This window comes from Phacochoerus africanus, chromosome 10 (genome assembly GCF_016906955.1).
Source record: "Phacochoerus africanus isolate WHEZ1 chromosome 10, ROS_Pafr_v1, whole genome shotgun sequence".
Classification (NCBI taxonomy): domain Eukaryota; kingdom Metazoa; phylum Chordata; class Mammalia; order Artiodactyla; family Suidae; genus Phacochoerus; species Phacochoerus africanus.
The window spans coordinates 130,422,055-130,441,825 of record NC_062553.1 but is presented as its reverse complement, the minus strand read 5'-3'; the positions used below and the strand labels follow the sequence as shown (position 1 = coordinate 130,441,825).

Here is a 19,771-nt window from a genome sequence, read left to right as displayed (position 1 = left end):
TAAACACTCCTTTTATTTTGAGTTTCCCTGCATTGATTTTAGGTAGTATACGATGAAATAGATTAAAAAAAAACAAAAACAAAACCCACCATATCCTTGGCTTTCTGTAAATAATACAGTTCTTTTGACTTAAATAGGAAGCAACACCCCTTCTTTATGGAGACAGAGTACCCATTTTAAGAGGGTCATAGAGGAAGTCTCTCTGAAAATGAGACTCTCACACCCCGTATTAGGATAGGGTCCCAACACTGAAAGACCACAGAGGATCCGGGCTGGGGGCCACAGAGAGAGGAAAAGGTAATTGAAAAGAAATATATATTAAAAAAAAAAAAAAAAGGCAAAGGAGACCCAGCAGGGTCACGCTTTTGGTCACTAAGAGTGACTGAAGTGTATGCTGTCAAAGCAATGCTCCGTTTCTTGGCCAGCCTGGCTGAGAAGGATACATGTCCAGTGGTGCTTTCGGCTAGTTAACTGGAAGCAGCTTTCAGTTCATGCCAATTTTCTTCCTGGGCGACTTTTTATGGAACCGCCCGATTCCGAGCTCACTCAAGAAAAAGCGTGAATGAGGTCTCAGTGCAACAACGCCGTCTTGCGAGAGCTGCCATCTGACCGTTGTTGGCGTAAGTGTGTCTCGGGTGTTCTCTCGTGTGGCGGGTAATAGAGTGCTCCGCCACACAGAGCCCCTTGCCCTGGCAGGCTAGTCACCGAAATTCCTAAGTGGATGCAGTGACTTTGTAGCTTTTTGAATGATGGAAGGATTGTCCTGCTAATACCTATGGCTAAAGCCAGTCTGCAGGACCCCTGCAATACCATCACCCCATAGATCTTCCAAGGCGTGCCCCGCTTCACACGAGTGTGTCAGTTATAAATCCACCCGAATCCTTCATTAATTCAGTCGGCTTTGTCAGTAGGAACAGAGAACAGGTAACAGGTGTCTTAAAATTGCAGTTCCCATTGTGGCTCAGCCGTAATGAAACCAACTGGCATCTGTGATGGCGTGGGTTTGATCTCTGGCCTCGCTCAGTGGGTTGAGGATCCGGCGTTGCCGTGAGCTGTGGTGTAGGTCACAGATGTGGCTCGGATCCTGTGTTGCCCTGTGTTGCCGTGGCTGTGGCGTAGCCTGGCAACTGTAGCTCCGATTCAACCCCTAGCCTGGGAACCCCCGTATGCCGCAGGTGCAGCCCTAAAAAAGCAAAACAAACAAACAAACCCCCAGCATCTTCAAAGTAACTACCATATTTCTTTTCAAGATGTAGTTGACAAGATTTTCTGCTAGTCTGGATTTATGTTCATCCTAGAATCTTCTTTTACAGCTGTTCCTTGCAAACACGCTGGACGTGTGACTGAGAAACACCATTGCCATGTCTGACTTGCTGCTTTCCCTTTCACTGTCTTTCTGTGACTAGGAGTCTTCAGGAGCTTTTAGATTACCCGGGGGAAGATATCGAGGAGACCTTCTGCCTCAACTTCACGGTAAGGATTGCCACAGTGCACTTAGGATCGTGGCTGTCTCTTTCGTCGTGTTCACGAGTCATAACTATCATTAATTTGTCTCCAAATAAAAGAATTCAGAGACGTCTCTGAACCAAATTAGTTGAGTCATAGTCTTTTTTAAATCGAAGTACAGTTGTACAATATTATATAAGTTACAGGTGTACAACATAATGATTTAGTAATTTTTGAAGGTTATACTCTAGTTATCATAAAATATTGGCTGTATTTCCCTACAGTATATCTTTATAGCTTATTTTATACCTAATAGTTTGTGGGTCTTAATCCCCTACCCCTAAACGTCCCCCCCCTCCTTCTCTCTCCCCCACTGGTAACCGCTTAGTTTGGTCTCTGTATCTCTTAAGTCTGCCTCCTTTATTGTTATTTTCACTGGTTTGTTGTATTTTTTTATATTCTACATATAAATAACATCATATAGTATTTGTCTTTCTCAGTCTGACTTATTTCACTTAGCATAATGCCTTCCAAGTCCATCCATGTCACTACAAATGGCAAGCTTTCCTTTTTCATGGCTGAGTAGTATTCATGTGTGTGTGTATACACCACATCTTCTTTATGCATCCACCAGTTGATGGACACCCAGGTGGCTTCCATATCTTGGCAGTTGTAAACAATGCTCCTGTGAACACTGGGGAACACGTATTTTTTTCACATTAATGTTTTTGGTTTTTCAGATACATGCCCAGAAGCGGAATGGGTGGGTCATGTGCTGCTCAGCGTGTCTTGTATGTTACAGGAGTTCAGGAATGTGTTGAACATGAATGAGTGATTAATCCGTGCACTTAAGGAAATTACCGAGGCTTTAACTCTTCTATACCTATAATTTCTTTTCTAGAATTTGTATCATTTTCTCCTTGAGTGCATTTCTTGGCCACTCCCTGTCTTAAAAGTTATTTATTTATTTTTTTTTGTCTTTTTGCTATTTCTTCGGGCCGCTCCCCGCGGCTTATGGAGGTTCCCAGGCTAGGGGTCGAATCGGAGCTGTAGCCACCGGCCTACGCCAGAGCCACAGCAACGCGGGATCCGAGCCGCATCTGCAACCTACACCACAGCTCGCGGCAACGCCGGATCGTTAACCCACTGAGCAAGGGCAGGGACCGAACCCGCAACCTCATGGTTCCTAGTTGGATTCGTTAACCACTGTGCCACGACGGGAACTCCCCCTTAAAAGTTATCTTTTAACCAGTGTTTTCAGGCTCCTTTCTCCTCCAAAGACTGTTCTGTGGAAATATGGAGTCATTAGGCCACCTTTGTTCCCAGGGCTGTTGTCTCAGTCATTTGGGGTTGGGAAAGATAAGTGGTAAGCAAAATTGAAAAGTTTCTTTCTTCCCCCTTGAATGTAGATTTGTCGAGAAAGCTATGGCGTCGTTGAGCAGAAGAAGCTGATACCCGGGGGAGACAGAGTCACCGTGTGCAAGGAGAACAGGTCAGTCCTGCCCTTGATGTCTCCACACGTTCACTTTTAAGACCAAGACGGAAGGTGAATCTTAATCCCTTCTTCCAAGGAAGTAAAGGTGGTAGAAGGAGAATTGGCAGATTTAATATTAGGGGAAGCGGCAGACTGGATTCTGGAGATAACTCTTTTCACTCCGGAGCTCCAGTGGACTGGCTGTGACCCTAAGCGACCCACACAGACTGTCCGACCTCAGTTGCTCATCCGTCAAATGGGGGTTATAGTAACCGGCCTGCCTCCCTCATGGCAGGGCTGTGAGACTCCAGTGGGAGAGTTTATAGAGGAACATTTGGGAATGAGTAAACGCCTAGCATCTAGCACAAGGCTTCCAATATCCAACAGAGTGCCTGGCACAAAAATTGCTCCACAAATGTGTGTGGCATAAGCAGATGTTATAAAGATGCTCACTTTGATTGTGCTTTTATTGTTGAAGAATTTGTAATATAAGTTTTAAATTAAATTCTTTCTGCTTCATGAAAATTAATTCAAGTGCATCTGATTTTTCAGGATGATTTCCTCTGTGTTATCTCTTTGGAGGAGGGAAAATTTAATTTTGTTTGCTTTTGTATTAAATTAGGAGCGAGGTTGTTGGTTCTCTGCACATTAATTAATTCGGTTTATAAACACTGCGTGTCAGCTGTTCCAGGCCTGTTTCTGGGCCTAGGAAATAAGTAACCTTTATCCTCCAGACGGGCTGGGACGGGTCGGTGCAGGGAGTGATATTGCATAATGCACTCGGTTGTGGTGCGTGTGATGGGAAGGTGACGGCCCGGCGCCCTGGAACCAGGGGGGGAGGCCACAACACCTTCAGTGACTTGGAAGAATTCAGGTGGGGGAGGCATTTTAGGCCCACGGAGCAATGTGCATCCGCTCTCACACTTAACACACATGAGAGAGAAGGATGAGTGCCCGTGGGGGGCTAGTGTCTGGATGGAGAGTAGGGGCGGGTGGTGTTGGGTGGCTCTTGTCAAGGCCTCGAATGAGTTTGAATTGGGACGTGGCTGATCTCTGCTTTAGAAAGAGAGCTGGTGGTTTGGGGAGGCCCCTTAGACTGCAGAGGCGCTCAGGCGAAGGTGGTGAGGCCCAGAGGCAGGGAGGCGGGAGACAGAGTCAGCTGCGTGTTGGTTGTGCCGTCCACAGGAGTTGTGTCCGATTGTCTAGGGGTGGTGTGTCCTGAGGACGACACCGAGGTTTCCAGTTTGGACAGTGACGAAGGGGAAACAGAATCTGTAGGGCCAGGTGGAGGGGGGGGAGAGCGAGTTCCAGCATGTATATACTGAAATAGACATAGCGTGTGAGACCCAGGTGATTATGTTTGGAGCTGAAAATGTATGTGTATCTCAAGAGAGAAGTCTTTTTGGGGGGGTGGGGGAGGAATCAAGTCATGGGTTTTTTTTTAAAAAAAAAAAAGGGATGTTTTCTCCTTTTTGCATGACAAATGAATACAATTTTAAAGGTTCCTTTTCATTTACAGTTAGTATAAAATATTGGCTCTATTTCTCATGTTTGGCAACACATCCTTGAGCTGGTCTGACACCCAGTGGTGGGTGCCTCCCCCCCCCCCGCCCCCGCACTCCTGCATGGCCCCCCTGGGGACCCCTCTCTGTGAGTCTGCTGCTTTTTTCTTACATTCACTAGTTTGTTGTGTTAGGAGAGAAGTCTCCTCTCCATCGTTTATTTGCTTAGTTACTTATGTCAGCCTGCATTCCCAGTGAATTTGGGGCCACGTACAACCAGAGGCACAGAAAACAAAGCGGTGAAATAAATAAAAAACAAGGACAGGGAAAACCTACCTTCTTGGAGGAGCTATGTATCATTAGCCTCAAAGGCAGTCTCTTGAGATGGCGATTTGGGGATCATTAGCACGTGGACTAGAAACTTCGCTTCTTAGCCCAAGGAGGTGGAGGGCGGGGTGGGGGGGACGATGAGGAAGGCTCGCCCCACTTGGGGTGCGGTTTGTGAGGGAGGGAGGCTTCACGGAGGAAAGCAAGCGTTCCCTGAAGCTGTAGAGAAAGTTGGGTGCTCTTTTAAGTAGGTTGGGAAATGGAAGCTAATTCTCCTCTGGGCTTGAGGTGGCTTCGTACTGTAAATGGTTGCAAAGCTACCAGTGGAAATCCTGTGACATTCACCCTACGCAAGTGATCTCCCCAGGCTTCCTCCCGGAAACCTTCTTTTGAAAATGAATGAATCATGGAAAAACTGACAGGCCCGCTTGCCTCCTTCTACATTTTTAAAGATAGCCAGAAGCCAGGAGAGTCTAAGGTAACTTTCAGTCGTCTTTTTGGTCATGTAAACCCGCCAGACTCTCCAGGCAGCCTTGGCCTTGCGGCGGTGGGGAGGGGCTGGGAAAGGCGGGGGTGGGGTGCACTGTCACACCAGAGGGCAATGATGCAGAAGGGGCCAGGTACCCAACAGAAATGGCTTCCGGTTTGGGGAACCTAATCTAGAGGCTAGTCTGGTCTCAGGTAGGTGTTTCAGTCAAAACTCTTACTGGATGAGAATCTCTTGGAGCCGAAAGCACTGTCCTTGCTTTATCTGTGTGTCGTTGGCATTGTAGTTAACAGCACATGATGGGAACACAAGAACAGCCTTGTTTTTCCATGGAGCCTGATAACGCTTTTAGAATTGGGACGTTGATGGCAGACCATAAAGTAATTTGGCGGCCCAGGTGATTTCTCCTCCCTCCTGGTTTTGATGATGGGCGTATGTATGCAGATGCCCCCACAGCCTTTGTCTTTCAAAGGACGTCTGAGCTTTCGCATCAGCCCTTGGACAAGATGACGTGGGCCTGGGCCTCGATGGTTAGGCGCTGACCTGGGCTAGGCAGGCAGCCTGAGGAAGAGCGTGTTTGGGGATTTCTTCACGACCCGGTGTGTCACCCTCATGCCCTGTGTGCTGGCTCCCCTGGGCCGGGAAAGGACTGATCACTTTGTGACATGTGCAGATGAGGCAGAGGTGTGGGCACTTAAAACTTTTTCTATCTTTATAGAACTCTTTCTCTTACAATTTCTACTTTTGTCTCTGCCCCCCCCCCCTTTTTTTGGCTGCCCCTGCAGCACGCGGCAGTTCCCTGACCAGGGATCCGACCCGCGCCACGGCGGGGACAACACCGGATCTTTAACCTGAGCCACCAGGGAACCCCTGTCTCTGCCTTTGTTTGCTTTCTGTCTCTTTCTGGGTCCAAATTTTGCTTTCTGTCTCTCGGCTTCTCTCTCCCTTCCACTCTCGCTGTTTCTCCTTACTCAGGAGACGTTTCTTGGAATGAGCAAATGAGTTAACCATTGAGAGGCAAGCTCTGTGGGAGTACCGCAACATAACACAGGGTGTTTAAAGCGGTAAGCTGTTCTCATAGGCAGCCGTCCGTGGAATATGAAGACAAAATTGATGAGTCGAATGGGAGGGAGACATCCACGTGGATGGATGCTTCTGGTAGGATGCCTCCAGGATAGAGCTGTTGGGAAGCCCCCTAAGATTTGGATACTGGAAAGTAGAGACGACATAATGAAAAGGTGCCCTGTAAAGTGATGGCCACACCCTAGCGGTTACTTCAGGCTGGGAACAGTGCGTGAGGAGTGGGGTCTGAGTGCTGGACGGGGCTGTTTCTGGGGGATGCGGCATTGGGGAGCCTCCACTCCAGCTGAGCTGGGGGATCAGATGGTAGACGGCTTTGGAAATGGGAGAAGTTTAAGTTCATTCAGCAGATGTCCCAAAGCCAGCGTTTGGTCTGGGAGCAAAGGAGTCGGTCGCATGATGGGCGCGGGTCCCCAGCACACAGTTTCCTTCTTCATCCTCTTTAATTTTTCTTCTCCGCTGTTGATGTCTGCTGCTGACGGTTGGGCTGCACCCCGAAGGCCTGCAAGCCCTGTACGTGCCCAGCCCTGAGGCCAAAGAAGGAGCCCGGTGTCAGCAGCAAAGACATCGGTGGTTTGATGGATGGGGCAGCTTACACGCCTGAAGCAAGGTCCTGCAGCGTCACCCCACCGTGTGTGTGTGTGTGTGTGTGTGTGTGTGTGTGTGTGTGTGTGTGTGTGGCGGGGGAGGGGGGGGGGGGACACGGCAGCAGTCTTTGCTTCTGGGCGTTGGGGGGGTTGACTTGGGGGCAGTTACCGGTTATCGGGGAAGCTGGTGTCCGGATGCCCCCAACCGACCCCTTTGATACTTCAGCTATCTTATCAGAGATGTTCTGATCTAAGGCAAGAACAGTCATTAGCTGGGACCTGGGGCAAGTATGTAGGAAGGTCAGTCCTGTGAGTAGGCGGTAGGTGAAGCAGGCGCAGGTCGAGCAGGGGATGACAGAGAGCAAAACAACCGCCATCTTGAGCGGCCTGACCACACACGGACACGAAGGCGCTCCTGGACATTGCTGACCCATGAGGGGTCCTCTGAGTCAGTGTGGAGGACGTGCTCTCCTTTGAAGGGGGGAGGATTCCCTTTCTCTTTCTTTTCAGTTATTTGCCACTCATTGACTTCAGGGCTGCTTCTGCAGAAGATTTTCTGTAGGGATGTTCTGACGACATACAGGTTCCTTAAGAGAAAGACAGTACATACATTTAAAGGACTAATAAGGGAACCTCCCTTATTCTTTTATTTGTATTACAAAACTCCATTATTCTGTTACCATGACTTTCTAAACAGTAGCTTTGAGACGTTTTGTAATCTTTGTGCAGTGAAGAGTGCTGTTGTTTTAAATATTGCCAGGCAGAGGGAGGAATTCCTGTTTTTTTTCCTCAATTGATTGTGTTTGAAATGAAAATATGGAATAGCTTCTGTGCTAGGTGGAAAGTTAGGTTTTGGATTTTCTGGGTCGAGCAGTGAACTCATCCACACCGCCTTAGGCGCTGTTGGCCGCGCCTCTGTGCCTGGTGACGGGAGGCAGCCCCCCTTGCTGTCACCCATACCTGCTGGGCAGGCTTCTCGTTAGTGCCGTATTACCTAGTATCGCCGCTGTAGTTAGGGCGGCCAGAAACACAAGCGAATTGCCTGCCTTTATCTTTAACATGGCAAAAAGCAGAGCTCTTACCATCAAAGCATGTTGAGGTCCTGTTACGAAAGGCTGTGTACAGTGGTACAAGATGAATCACAGCTGCTGCTGTTTCCCTTTGTCTGTTCTGTGGCATCATCTCATCACTGGTGGTCCTTTTTGGGAAAATCTCATAGATCAGTCTGAGGAGATGAGGCGAAAGAACTCAGAGAACATTACCTGTTGGATTTCGAACTTAGGCAGTTGTGTGTACAGATGCACTGAAGCTGTGTTTTTGAGTTAATAGTAAGGTATTTGCTGTCACCACTGCCCGAGAGGAAAATGTCGCAGGGTATCAATTCTGTATCCATAATTGATTACATCCCATTTGCTCTTAAAATTGCTTTCTTTCTGTGGCCAAGAGCTGCAGACAGACAAATGGATTATAAGCATCCAGGTGAAAGAATATATCCCTGGCCATTGCCGGGCCACATCTTTGCTAAGTCTTGCCACAGCTGGTAGTCACACCTGGATAATACTGCATTACCTGACTACTCATGGCTAAGGGTTTCTCACCTTCTGTAGCCTGGTATCATGATCATTAATGAATAAACCCACGTATTATTCTAGCTTCCACCCAGTTTAATTCTCTGTATTAAAAAGGGGGTGGGAAGAGGGAATAGTAAAAAGGAAATGCCTGGCTTAACCTAAGTGTTCTCAAGGGCACCTGTGTTCCTGAGAAAATCTGAAAACCTGCATGTGACAGACACTTCTCGCTCCTAAAGATCTCCTAGAATCAGGACTTGCTGAAAGCCTTCACTCGCTCTCTTGAGCGAGTCCCTGAGAGGTGTCATCACGACTTGCGTCGTGCTTGCCCTGGACTCTTAGAGGACTAGCAGGCAATTAAAATGCCGGGCACGATTCTCAAGCGCCTCCCATGTGTCAGGCGTTATTCTCAGTCCCTCCCATGCAGTCCTTCTGACGTTATGGGGAAAGAAGCTAAGGCACAGAGAAGTCCAAGTCACTTCTTTGAGGCGACGCAGCCCGAAGTCCAGGGTTCAAACCCAGGGCCAGGATTCAAAGCCTTTGAGTGCCAGCGTTGTGCTCTGGGCACATTGCCCCCGACAGGCCGAGGCCAGGGCTCCAGAGTTCCCATGGCCCTGGAAATACTTTGAAGAGTTCGCTGTTTTCATTTCAGGCAGACTGTGTGATTTTTTTAAAAAACACAGTTGGCATCGTTAAAAACATATGATATACGTATAAAACTGTGTGTCTGGATGTTTAGACTTAGGCTGAGACGGTGCTTCGGTTACCCTGAATAGTGGCTGCACAGCCTGCTCTGTGACTGTGCATTTTCTGTTCTTTTGCTTTGGAGTATTTGGCTTGCTTCTCTCTTCTTCCTCCCTCCCTTTTAATTTCTCTTCCCTCTTCTTCATTTTTAATAAGACTGTATCCAACATCTTATGTCTAAAGCTTTGTGTGTCTTTAAAATTGCTTTTTAATGATAAGGTCCCAAGGGTGAAATTGAATTCGTGTCTGTCATTTTGAATCTGTTGATATTTTTGCTAAATTGATTTTGCTAATGAATTATGCCAGCTTATACGTTATCATCAGTGTATTTGCATATTCATTACACCTAATCCTTACAACTACTGAGTGTTCTTTTTTTTTTTTAAAAAAAAAATCAACCTCATTTAATAAGAAATTGCATCTCAGTTGTCAAATTTTCTCTTCCTTCCATACTTAGGCTGCTTTTGATACATTTTGCTGATGTTTACCTCTGAAATACTTGTGTTAAGAATCAGTGAATTAGATGGCAGTGGTCATGGGACAACATTGGTAATTTATTAAATGCCACGGATTTGTTCATTCACAATGGCTAATCGTGTGTTGTGAATTTCACCTCAATAAAACAAATGTGTTTGTGTCCGTGTGTGCACATGCAAATGCGTCTGCAGATGCTTGAATGCACGCTCGGAGCCGGGAGAGCGGGGCGCGGGGCTCGAGCGGGGCGCGGCCGCGGGCTGCAGTCCCGAGCGTGACGCTCTTGGAGACCGAGCTGGATGCGTGGCGCACATGCTGCCTTTCTGTCCGCCAGCTGTGTTGTGCCTCGCTTGCTAATTCGGGCCTCTCGTGGATTAAAATGGTTGATGAGGGAGTGCGTTTGACCTGCCTCGGAGGGAGGGTATCCTGCTACCTGTTAAAATGCAGCTTTTCTGGCTGCCCGAGGAACCCTTGAATAAGCAGGGCAGGGAACAGAGGCGGAAGATCCATGCGGAGAGCAAACGGCGGAAGTTCCCTGACGTTACGAAGGGGCATCAGAGACGTGCCGGAACCCTGAGAAAAGTGGCCAAGAGCGGCCTGACGGGCAGCTAGAAAACCCCGCAGCTAAAGTCTTCTGGTTAGTTTGAGAACCATGGTCAGAGCACACAGCTGGGCACGTGCGGGTGCCAGACCTTGCTGGAGGCCTGGGGCATCCAGTGCTGCCCTGCCAGCTCTCAGACCCGGCTTTTGCCCCAAACTCGGTGGCAGCATTTCCCCTTTTTGAAGTAGTCTGCTGATGTCCTTTATGCATTTCCCTAAGACTATAGGGATTTGTGATTTGTCTATATTCCTTATTATATAAAGACCATTAGCCATTTGTCCTGGTTATTTCAGATTTTATTCCCCCATTGCTGTTTACTTTTAAAAACATGGAGTGTGTTTACATCCTTACAATTTCTTAATTTTTGTGTTGTCCTATCTATTATTTCTTTTGGTCTAATCTCTCCAAACGTAGCCCTTCCCTGTCCAGTAATTGATACTTAATAATGCATTTTCTTCATTAAAAAATTTTTTTGGGGGGGGAGTTTGTAGTCTAAGGTAAAAATCTTAATTATTTCCATCATCTCACAGGTGAAGATTAGGGTCATTATATAGTTCCAGATCTAGTTTTGGTTTTGATTGGAAGTGTAATGAATTCGAGGTTAATTTGGGAAGAACGGACACTCTTGTCATATTCAGTTTTACCATCCAAAGGCCTTTCTTACATTTGTGATACTGTTTTTTTTTTCCCCATAGTCTATATACATTTAATATTAAGGGTTTTTATAAATATTTTGATTTATGTCTACTGTGAAAGAGCCTTTTGCATGTATTTTTATCATTATTGATGCCTAGAAATAGTTATTAGTTTTTATATACTTACCTAGTAACTGGTCCATTCCTCAATCTTTTTGAAGGTGATAGCTTTCAGTTGATTCTCTTGGGTTTTCCATATATAATTACATGTCTGCAAAAACAAATTTTTCCCCACTAATTACACACCTTGTTTCATTCACTTTTGCTTTTTTGTTGGACCTAGAAAAATATTAGATAACAGTCTTATCCTAGGGAAAAGAAGTGAATTTTGAATTTTACTAAATTTTTTTTTTTGCTTTTATTTCAGATAATCATATGATTAGGATAATCACTGACTTCTTATGTAACACATAATTTTGATTTTCTCTTTTTGTTGGCCTGGCCCTAATGAAGATGAATACTACCTAAGGTTTTGCTCAACTATTGCCATTAGCAACAAGTTAGAGCTTCCTTCCATTCCCTGGGGTAAAGCAGTCTGGTTTTGTTTCTGAGTGATTTTAACCCTTAGGGGAAATGGGAAAAAAACACATCTGTGTTTAAAATTTTGGGGGGAAGTTTTAAATTTTATACTTCATTTAGAAAGCCCAGATATAAAGCTTTAATAGCCTTCTTTATATATTCATTATGTTATATTAAAGTCTTTTATCCTTTCTGGCAGGAAATGAGAACTTGATTTTTATATTGAAGAAACCAAAACAAGAGAGCTTATTGAATTTCCTGGGTTTTCCGATGAATTAAAGGCCACAATCTTCTTTAGCAATAAAAATCATAAACTTAAGAAGGGTGTGCATTTTCTCCCCTTTTGTAACTTAGGGAGGATTGAATTTCAAATCATCTTTTATCTTTCATATAATAGTAATAGTCATAATAAGAAGCGCTACCATTTCTTGAGCACTCAGTGTCAGACTCGGGTCTGTGGGCTTTATGTGAGTTCACCAATTTGTTCTCCATAACAACCCTGTGAGGAAGCAACTGTTACCATCCATCCCCTTTGATAGATAAGGGGAACAGGAACACAGATTAACTGAATTGCCTGAGGTTCACTGCTAACAAGAGCCAGAGCTGGGATTTGATTCCAGTCAGAGTACGAGTCCTTTTGTTTTTTGAAAATACTGTTTTATTAACACCACAGTGGTAAACAACTTTATTCGCATGTCTCTTTACAGATCACACAATTCAAAACCCACAAGGAAGCTAAGAGCCTTTCCATTACATGTGTCCTCCTAAAACTCCTTTACTGTCTGCCAGTCTGTTCTCAAGCAGTAAAATTTGATTATGCACCATTTTATATTTACTATATCACATGTACATAGCAAAATAATGAAGGCACAGCTAACACAAGCAAACTGAAACCCTTTCTACTTCTGAGCTGGGGGTGGGGACACACAGTTGGATTGGTTCTTCAAGTATATATTTTTTTCTGAACATTAGCTTCAGTGAAGAGTTCTGATCATTTTCACAGCTACCTCCTAAAAGCTACAAGACAAAAAAGACTTCACAAGGATCAAACTACATAACATTGGATACACATGCCTTACAGAATTTACTAGATTCTACGTAGTTTCAATGAAATTAAGATTTCTACAATGCTAAATAAAGGGATTTAATACTTAAACATCTGGGGGGGGGTCACACCTTTGTAAGTAGACACTCTCAAGAAAACACACATAAACACGAGACTCTAAATAATGCACACGTATGTTGACAATATTGTACAGGTTCTACACCCTCCTTCTCAGAACCACGTTGTTTCACTACATTCAGATACTCAGCACAGTCTTTAGAATTTGAAGTGGCAGTTTTCTGGGCCTCATTAACAGTACTGTCATGATCTCTGGCACCGGCTTCCTGCATTCCATCACGCTTCTCGAAAGTGTGAAGCTGAGGTTTAGGTTATAAAAGCAAAGTCTTAAAAGATGAGATTTTTTTTTTTCTTGGATTCTTCTTCTTCTGCGCTGGAAAACTGCAGGGCTAAAGAAATGGAAGAATTGGGCTTTGAAAACACGTTCCGTCTCGGCTTGTGTGTGGGTTCAGTGCGTGGGGCGATGATGGTGTGATGAAAGGGTTTCAAAGTGACGTCTTTACTTCATATCTGCTTGACACCCTTCGTAAGTCTCAACTCCAGTCCTCGCAGAAGAGATCATGAAAACATCATTTTAAATTTAACTCGTTTTCAAGACTTTTCGATGTTTTTGTGTTCCAATTGGAAATCACATTTGAAACGGGCTGGCCAGAATCGGATTGCATCAATTTAGTATTGTTTCAGGAATGTCAGAATTGATTCACATTGAACTTTGGTGCAAAACCTGAGCCTTTTCAAGTCCACCAATATTTAAAAAAAAAAAAAAATCTGGGTTTTGATCTGCATCGTCATTCTCCTCTGCCATCTCGGCCCCCGCTTATTTCTTGGCGTCATCAGACGCTGCAGAGTGGGGACCCTCGTGTTTGGCAGCCGCCGCCGCCGCCCCCGCCGCAGCCTCTGCCGCAGGCTCTTCCTCCTCCTCCTCCTCCTCCTCTCCCTCCTCCTCCTCCTCGTACTCCTCCTCATCGTCTTCCTCCTCATCCCCCTCTAAAGTCCATGCACACCCCTCCATCTCACCGGTGAGCTCTTGGATCTTGGCGAGTAAGGGCTTATAGATGTCGTTGTACTTTTTCTCCAGCGCCTGAAATTCCTTATCGAATTTGGCTTCGATCTTATCGCACCGCTTCTGCAGCTTCTTCAGGGCCAGGACCCGGCATTTCACCGAGTTAGGCAGGCTCTCGATAAAGTCATTTCTAGGCTTGGGTGCATTCTCCGCAGGGGTCTGCGGCTCCTCGGCCGTCTGGCCGACCGCACCGTCCGAGTCTCCGGACGCGCTGTCCGAGTCCCCCCCCTGCGCACCGCCTTCCGCCATTACCTCCTCCACCACCGCGGCCGCCTCCGCTGCCGCCGCCGCCGCCGCGGCCGCCTGGCCGGGCTCCGCGGGGCCCTGGTTCTCGGAATCGGCCATGTCAGAGCAACCGCGCAGGGGTCTGGGTGGCTCCTGCAGAGACCGGCACCCGAGCTGCAGCGCAGTGATGCTGCGGCAAGCGGCAAGTGGCAAGCGGCGCTGACGTCGGCGGTGGCGGCGGTGGCGGCGCGGCCCCGCCCCCCCCTCCCGCGGGCCCTTGACTGGCTCCGCGGCATCAGCTGACGGTCGGGCCCTCGAACCGCACCGGCCGCCTCCTGTTGCTACCCTGCCGTCTCCCCCGCACTGCGGGCGGTGTCAGGACCCGTTTCCTAGATACTCTGCTCCCCCCCACCCCGAGCCCGCAGCCCTCCCCCAGTGGAGTGCGGCTGGGGATGGCAGCGGGGGTCTGCGGCACGTCTGTAGCAAGTGCGTGGACGGCCTCAGCCTTTTCCACTTTGCCCCTCGAGCCCCCCTGGGTGCTTGGGGACATCTGGCCATGCATCTGGCCTGGTGTTTGTCTCCCTCTCCCCGGCGCTGGCGTTGGGCTGCCTTGGTAGGGCGCCTGTGGCTTTTTCTGGGGGTGGGGGGGAGTCAGCTTTGGTCACCTCCAATTCCAGTGAGTGTCTTTCCAGAAAGTGGAGGCTCGGGAGAACCGACGCCGGTCCACCCTCTGTGGGACCCGGATGAGGGTGCGTGTGGGGGTGGGGACAGCGCAGGTTGCACGCCCATCCCCCCTCACCCGCCGGGCCCCCCCCCCCCCCCACAACGTCCCCTCTGGGCCATTTCTCCGCCCAGCAGCGTGTTTACCAGGGACAGAACCTTTTCTCAGCTAAACGGATCCTGGAAGCAGTTTTGGATCCCTAGGGGATAGGGAATCTCAGGAACCCGGGTATCCTGGAATGTTCTAGAAGGTTCTTCAGAATCCTTGTCCTGTGGGAAGGAAAAAGCTGGAGGCCGGCCCAGGCGCACACGGCCTTCTGACCCCTGGGGCCCAGGGCGAGAGCCCCTGACTTAGCGGAGCTGAAGCTTGTGTTTAGGATTGCTGTGCCTTAGGGACGCACAGACACACGCGGGTGTACGCCAAGGCGCACCACGGTTCGGCATGTGTTGTGTGGGTCTTGCCGGTGATTGGTAGCATCTGAGAACGTTAAAAAAAAAAAAAAAGTTAAATATGGAACTCTTGTTTTCTAGTCGTGAAATGAGTGGACATTTTAATTGCTTATTTATTAAACCAAACCTGCAGCTTCCTGCACAAGGACGAGGGCCAAGATATGGAAGACAAATGTTACTGCGAGGGATTCCGCAGGCATGTTTTCAGATTCAGCATTACGGATGTAAATGTTTTACTTTCATGATATTGGGAGTTGCTGAAGCTTTTTTGTAAACACGTGTGAATGATAGGAAGTTACTCCCCAAAGTGATTTGGTGTAGTCTTTTGGTTCTTATGAATATTGAGTTAGTTAATAATAATGTAAAGCACTTAGTGCTGACGCTTAGCAAGCACGTGTTAAAATATTTTGTTTACAAAATAATTAAGTTGCAGACATTATTACGCAACGGTAACATGCAATAATATTCCCTTTTAGAAAAGGACATCTAACTTACGGTTTCCATATGAGACAGGTTGGGGTGTGGGGTAACGCACTGAGGGTTTGGGATGAAAATGCTATAAAATTTGTTTGTTGTGATCGTTGTACAACTATAAATGAAATGAAATTCATTGAGTAATAATAATAATAAAAAAAGGACATCTTTCTGCTCTTCCCCAAAGAAAGAAACTGTTTACAAAACGCCGGCTATAGTCCCATTCATTAGCAAACATCCTAGTTTTCTGGGGACTTATGATCCTTTATTTTGCTTTCTTAATTCTGTTTCAATTTACTTTCTTCTTCCCTTTTACCATTTGTCATGATTGAGTTTTACTGTTTAAGGTTGAAATTTTAATCTCAACCCTGTCTGAATTTGACCTAATAATATATCTATATTCAGTTGTATTTTTCCTGTACATATTCTATTTATTACCAACGTACTACATATATCATCTCTTGGTGGATGTTGCTGCCTTGAGGTTAGGCATGCGTTTTCTCCTTTTTAAACATAAGGAACTTGGAAGCAGAAAAATAAAGTGAGATAAATATTCTCTTATAATATGTATCATTTCGTTGGCACAATCAGGGGCAGAAACCAGGCCTTCTAACTCCTAGAATAGAGCAGCTGTGATACACTTTAGAAAGACAAAACAGAGATGCCCTGGTCGCCCAGTGGTTAAGGACTCAGCACTATCACTGCTGTGGCTTGGGTTTGATCCCTGACCCTGAAATCTTGCAGGTTGTGGGTGTGGCCAAAAAAAGACAAAGCAAAACTGAAACTTTGCTCAAATCCATTTGACCAACTTAACTTGCTTGAGACATCCAGGGTGTGCCTATCTTTAAAAAAAAAATCTTTAAACTTTGTGTTAAGCTAGGCTACTCTCTCTCTCTCTCTTTTTTTTTTTTCCAAGTCTGTATTGAGCTATAACTTAGATGCAATAAAGTTTACCCTATAAACATACAGTCAAGTCATGTAAACCCTGCAGTCTGCAGTTGTAGAGCGGTCATTCCCTCATGGTCTTTCCCTTCCCGCCAGCTCTGGCAACCACGGATCTGTTGTCTGTCTATAAAATTCTGTGGGTTTTTTTTTTTTTTTCCCCCAGCACGTCATATAAATGGAATCATATGTGTGTAGCATTTTGAGTCTTGCCTTTGTCACTCAGCGTAATGCTTTTGTGATTCATCAGTAGTGTTGCATCTGTTATAACTTGTTCCTTTTTATTCCTGGGTAATATTCCCATTTGAATTGTTTCCAGTTTTTTGGTGATTAGGAATAACGCTGCTGCGACCATTCACCAACAGATTTCTGTGTGAACAAAGGTTTTTATTTCTCTTAGCTGAATACCTAGAAGTAGGATTGCTGGGTCGGATGGTAAATGTAGGTTTAACTTTATAAGAAACTTCCATGCTGTCTTCCAGAGTGGCTGTACCATTTTGCTTTCACACCCAAAATGTATGTGCCGCATTGTTGCTCCACATTTGGCACTACTGGGTTTTTGCCCCCTAATCTAGTGGGGTTTTGTCTCCTAATCTAAAAGAAGCGTTGTGTGTGGTGTCAATAGTGCTTCGTGACACTGTCTTTCACGGTGCTTATATGTCGTTCATAGAGTTTATTTGAGAGAATGTCTGTTTAGATCTTTTGCCCGTTTTCTAAGTTGAAATGTTTGCTCTGTTACTAATTTTTAAATGTTTTTATGTATGCTGGGTATAAGTCCTGTGTGAGATAGGTGTTTTGTAAATGTGTTCTTCCAGTCTGTGGCTTGTTTTTCGTTTTTGTAAGTGTCTTCAAAAAGCAGACATTTGAAATTTTAACAGGTGTATTTTATTTGTTTTTTTCTTTATAGATGATGCTTTTGGTGTCATCTTTATGAAACCTTTGCCAAATCCAAGGCCTTAAAGATTTGGTCTTGTGTTTTCTTCTGGAAATTTTCTAATTTAAAGTTTCACTTTTAGACTCTGATCCAGTTGAGTTAACTTTTATATCGGTGTGGGGTTTAGGGAAATGTGCCTTTTGCATGTGGATAGTCTGTTGATAGAGTACCATTTACTGACAGTACTGTCCTTTCTCCAGAGACCTGCTCATGTACCTTTGTCAAACATTAACTGGCCACGTACAGGTGGGTCCGTTGCTGGGCTTTCTGTTCTGTTGCATTGATGTGTCTGTCCTTTCACCAGTACCACGCTTGATGACTGTGGCTTTACGGTTATGTCATGAAATTAGGTCATTCAAGTCCTCTGACTTTGTTCTTTTTCAGAATTGTTCTGCTCTTTTAGTTCGTTTGCTTTCCTGTTTAAATTTCAGAGCTGGTCTGACAAGCTTTTAAAACCATCCTTATTACACTTTGGTTTCAGACCTCTCAACACCCTTGGCAATGCATGTGGTGCCTGCTTTAAAAAACTTATTTGTTTAAAAGTTATCCCTTAAGAGCTGTCTCATTTTGTGGGCTTCGTGGACTCTAGTGCATGATTGCTGCTGCAGTAATACACAGTTGGGAATAGCATAGCTGAGCTGTGATGCTACAAAGTCTTATTCGGTGTATTGTAGTTTCTCATGCAGCCATCCCATTGGAAATGAAAAAGGCCAGGCAGGGAAGGGGAGGGGGCTCTTCGGTGAGGTGGCTGGGTGCTTGGGAACACAGGTCTGTACTCAGACGTCTGGCTTCAGTTTCTGTCCCTGCCCATTTAGGAGGTGTTTGTCTTGAATTCAGTTCTGAAATTAATAATGATCACATCAGCCTCAAAAATTGTTTTTCCTTGATTTCTCAAGTGTTTTATTTGTATTGTTCCATAATTCTCATTTATGTCAAATTTACTCAAAGGGTAGTCTTGAGTGTTCACGGAGAGAGTGTGTATGCAAGTACTTATTGCAGGGACTAGCGCCTAATAAACATCCATAACTGTTCATGGTCCTTATTAAAGAAAAAAATGGGTTGAGAGCAATACTAATGGTCAGGTAGGGATTACAGGCTGTGTATCAGTTTGCTGGGCCTGTGGCAACAGAGTAGCACAGACTAATTGGTTCAAATGATGGGAATTCATCATCTCACAGTTCTGGAAGCTAGAACTCCAATATCAAGGTGTTGGCAGGTTTGGATCCTCCTGGGGGCTGTGAGCAAGGAACTGTTCCGGGCCACTCTCCTGGGCAGGTAGATAGCTGTCTTCTCCCTCTGTGCATGGCCGTGTCCAAGTCTCCCCCTTTTATAAGGATGCCGGGCCTATTGCATTACGATCTGTCCTAATATCCTCATTTGAACCTGATAACTTCCGTCAAGACCCTATTTTCAAATCAGGTTACCTTCCAAGGTATTGGGAATTAGGACTGTAATATATGGAGTTTAGGGGGACATAATCCAGCCCATAACGTAACGCTTTCTGGTCCTTTCCAGATCCATGTTCTTCTCACCAATAGAATACATTCACCCAATTCCAGGATCCCCCAGTCTTAACCCATTCTAGCATCAACTTCTAGTCCAAAGTCTCATCCGTAATGGTTAGTTTTATGTGTCAGCTTGGCAGAGTCGTGGAGTACAGAGATAACTCGGTTAGGCCTTACTCTTAAGTGTGTGTGAGAGGATGTCTCTGGATGAGATTAACTTTTTTTTTTTTTTTTTTTTTTTTTGCTTAAACCATAGAAATTTATTTTCTCACAGTTCTGGAGACTAGAAGTTCAAGATCAAGGTGTTAGCATACTTGTTCCTGGTGAGGCCTCTTTCCTTGGGGTGCAGATGGCACCTTTTCTGTGTCCTCCCATGGTACTTGTGGGGTGGGGTGCTACCGGGGGGGGGGGGGGGTAGAAAGTGTGCAAGCTCTGTGGTGTTTCTTCTTAGAAGGGCACCAATCCCATCATGGGGTCCCCATTCCCATGATCTCATCTAACCCTAATTGCTCCCCAGTGGCCCATATCCAGCCCATCACATTGGGAGTTAGGACTTCAACGTAAGAACTTTAGGGGGACACAATCCAGTCCATAGCAGGATTTTGTTTTTTTTTCTTCTTCTGTATGTCCTGCTAGTTGCCCTGGCATCAGTCATTGAATCAGCTGTCCTTCCCCCACTGATTTATAATGACATAAGGGTCTGTGTCTCGAGTCTTAATTTTTAACCATTTTTCTTTGATGGTCTACTACCATATAATCTTAATGATGATAGTTACATAGTAAAAAAAAAAATTTAAAAAAAGAGATTAACATTTGAATCAAGAAACTGTG

The 19,771-nt window shown here is 45.6% G+C and overlaps 2 protein-coding genes across 7 annotated transcripts in view; one reads left to right on the top strand and one right to left on the bottom strand.

Moving 5' to 3' along the window:
- Positions 1-19,771, top strand: part of HERC3 (HECT and RLD domain containing E3 ubiquitin protein ligase 3) — a 122,433-nt gene that overhangs the window by 89,953 nt on the left and 12,709 nt on the right. For all 6 annotated transcript variants that reach the window (XM_047798427.1, XM_047798423.1, XM_047798425.1 and 3 more), the window contains 2 exons: positions 1,407-1,473; positions 2,856-2,938. In XM_047798427.1, the coding sequence (XP_047654383.1) occupies positions 1,407-1,473; positions 2,856-2,938 (150 nt within the window). The remainder of the gene's footprint in view (positions 1-1,406; positions 1,474-2,855; positions 2,939-19,771) is intronic.
- NAP1L5 (nucleosome assembly protein 1 like 5) lies at positions 12,140-14,158 on the bottom strand. Its single transcript, XM_047798431.1, has one exon. It carries the CDS (start codon positions 14,033-14,035, stop codon positions 13,445-13,447), a length of 591 nt encoding a protein of 196 aa, XP_047654387.1. The 5' UTR covers positions 14,036-14,158; the 3' UTR covers positions 12,140-13,444.

Bases quoted from the DNA above. Each gene is read 5' to 3' on its own strand.
- NAP1L5 (XM_047798431.1), bottom strand. From the start codon at position 14,035: ATGGCCGATTCCGAGAACCAGGGCCCCGCGGAGCCCGGCCAGGCGGCC.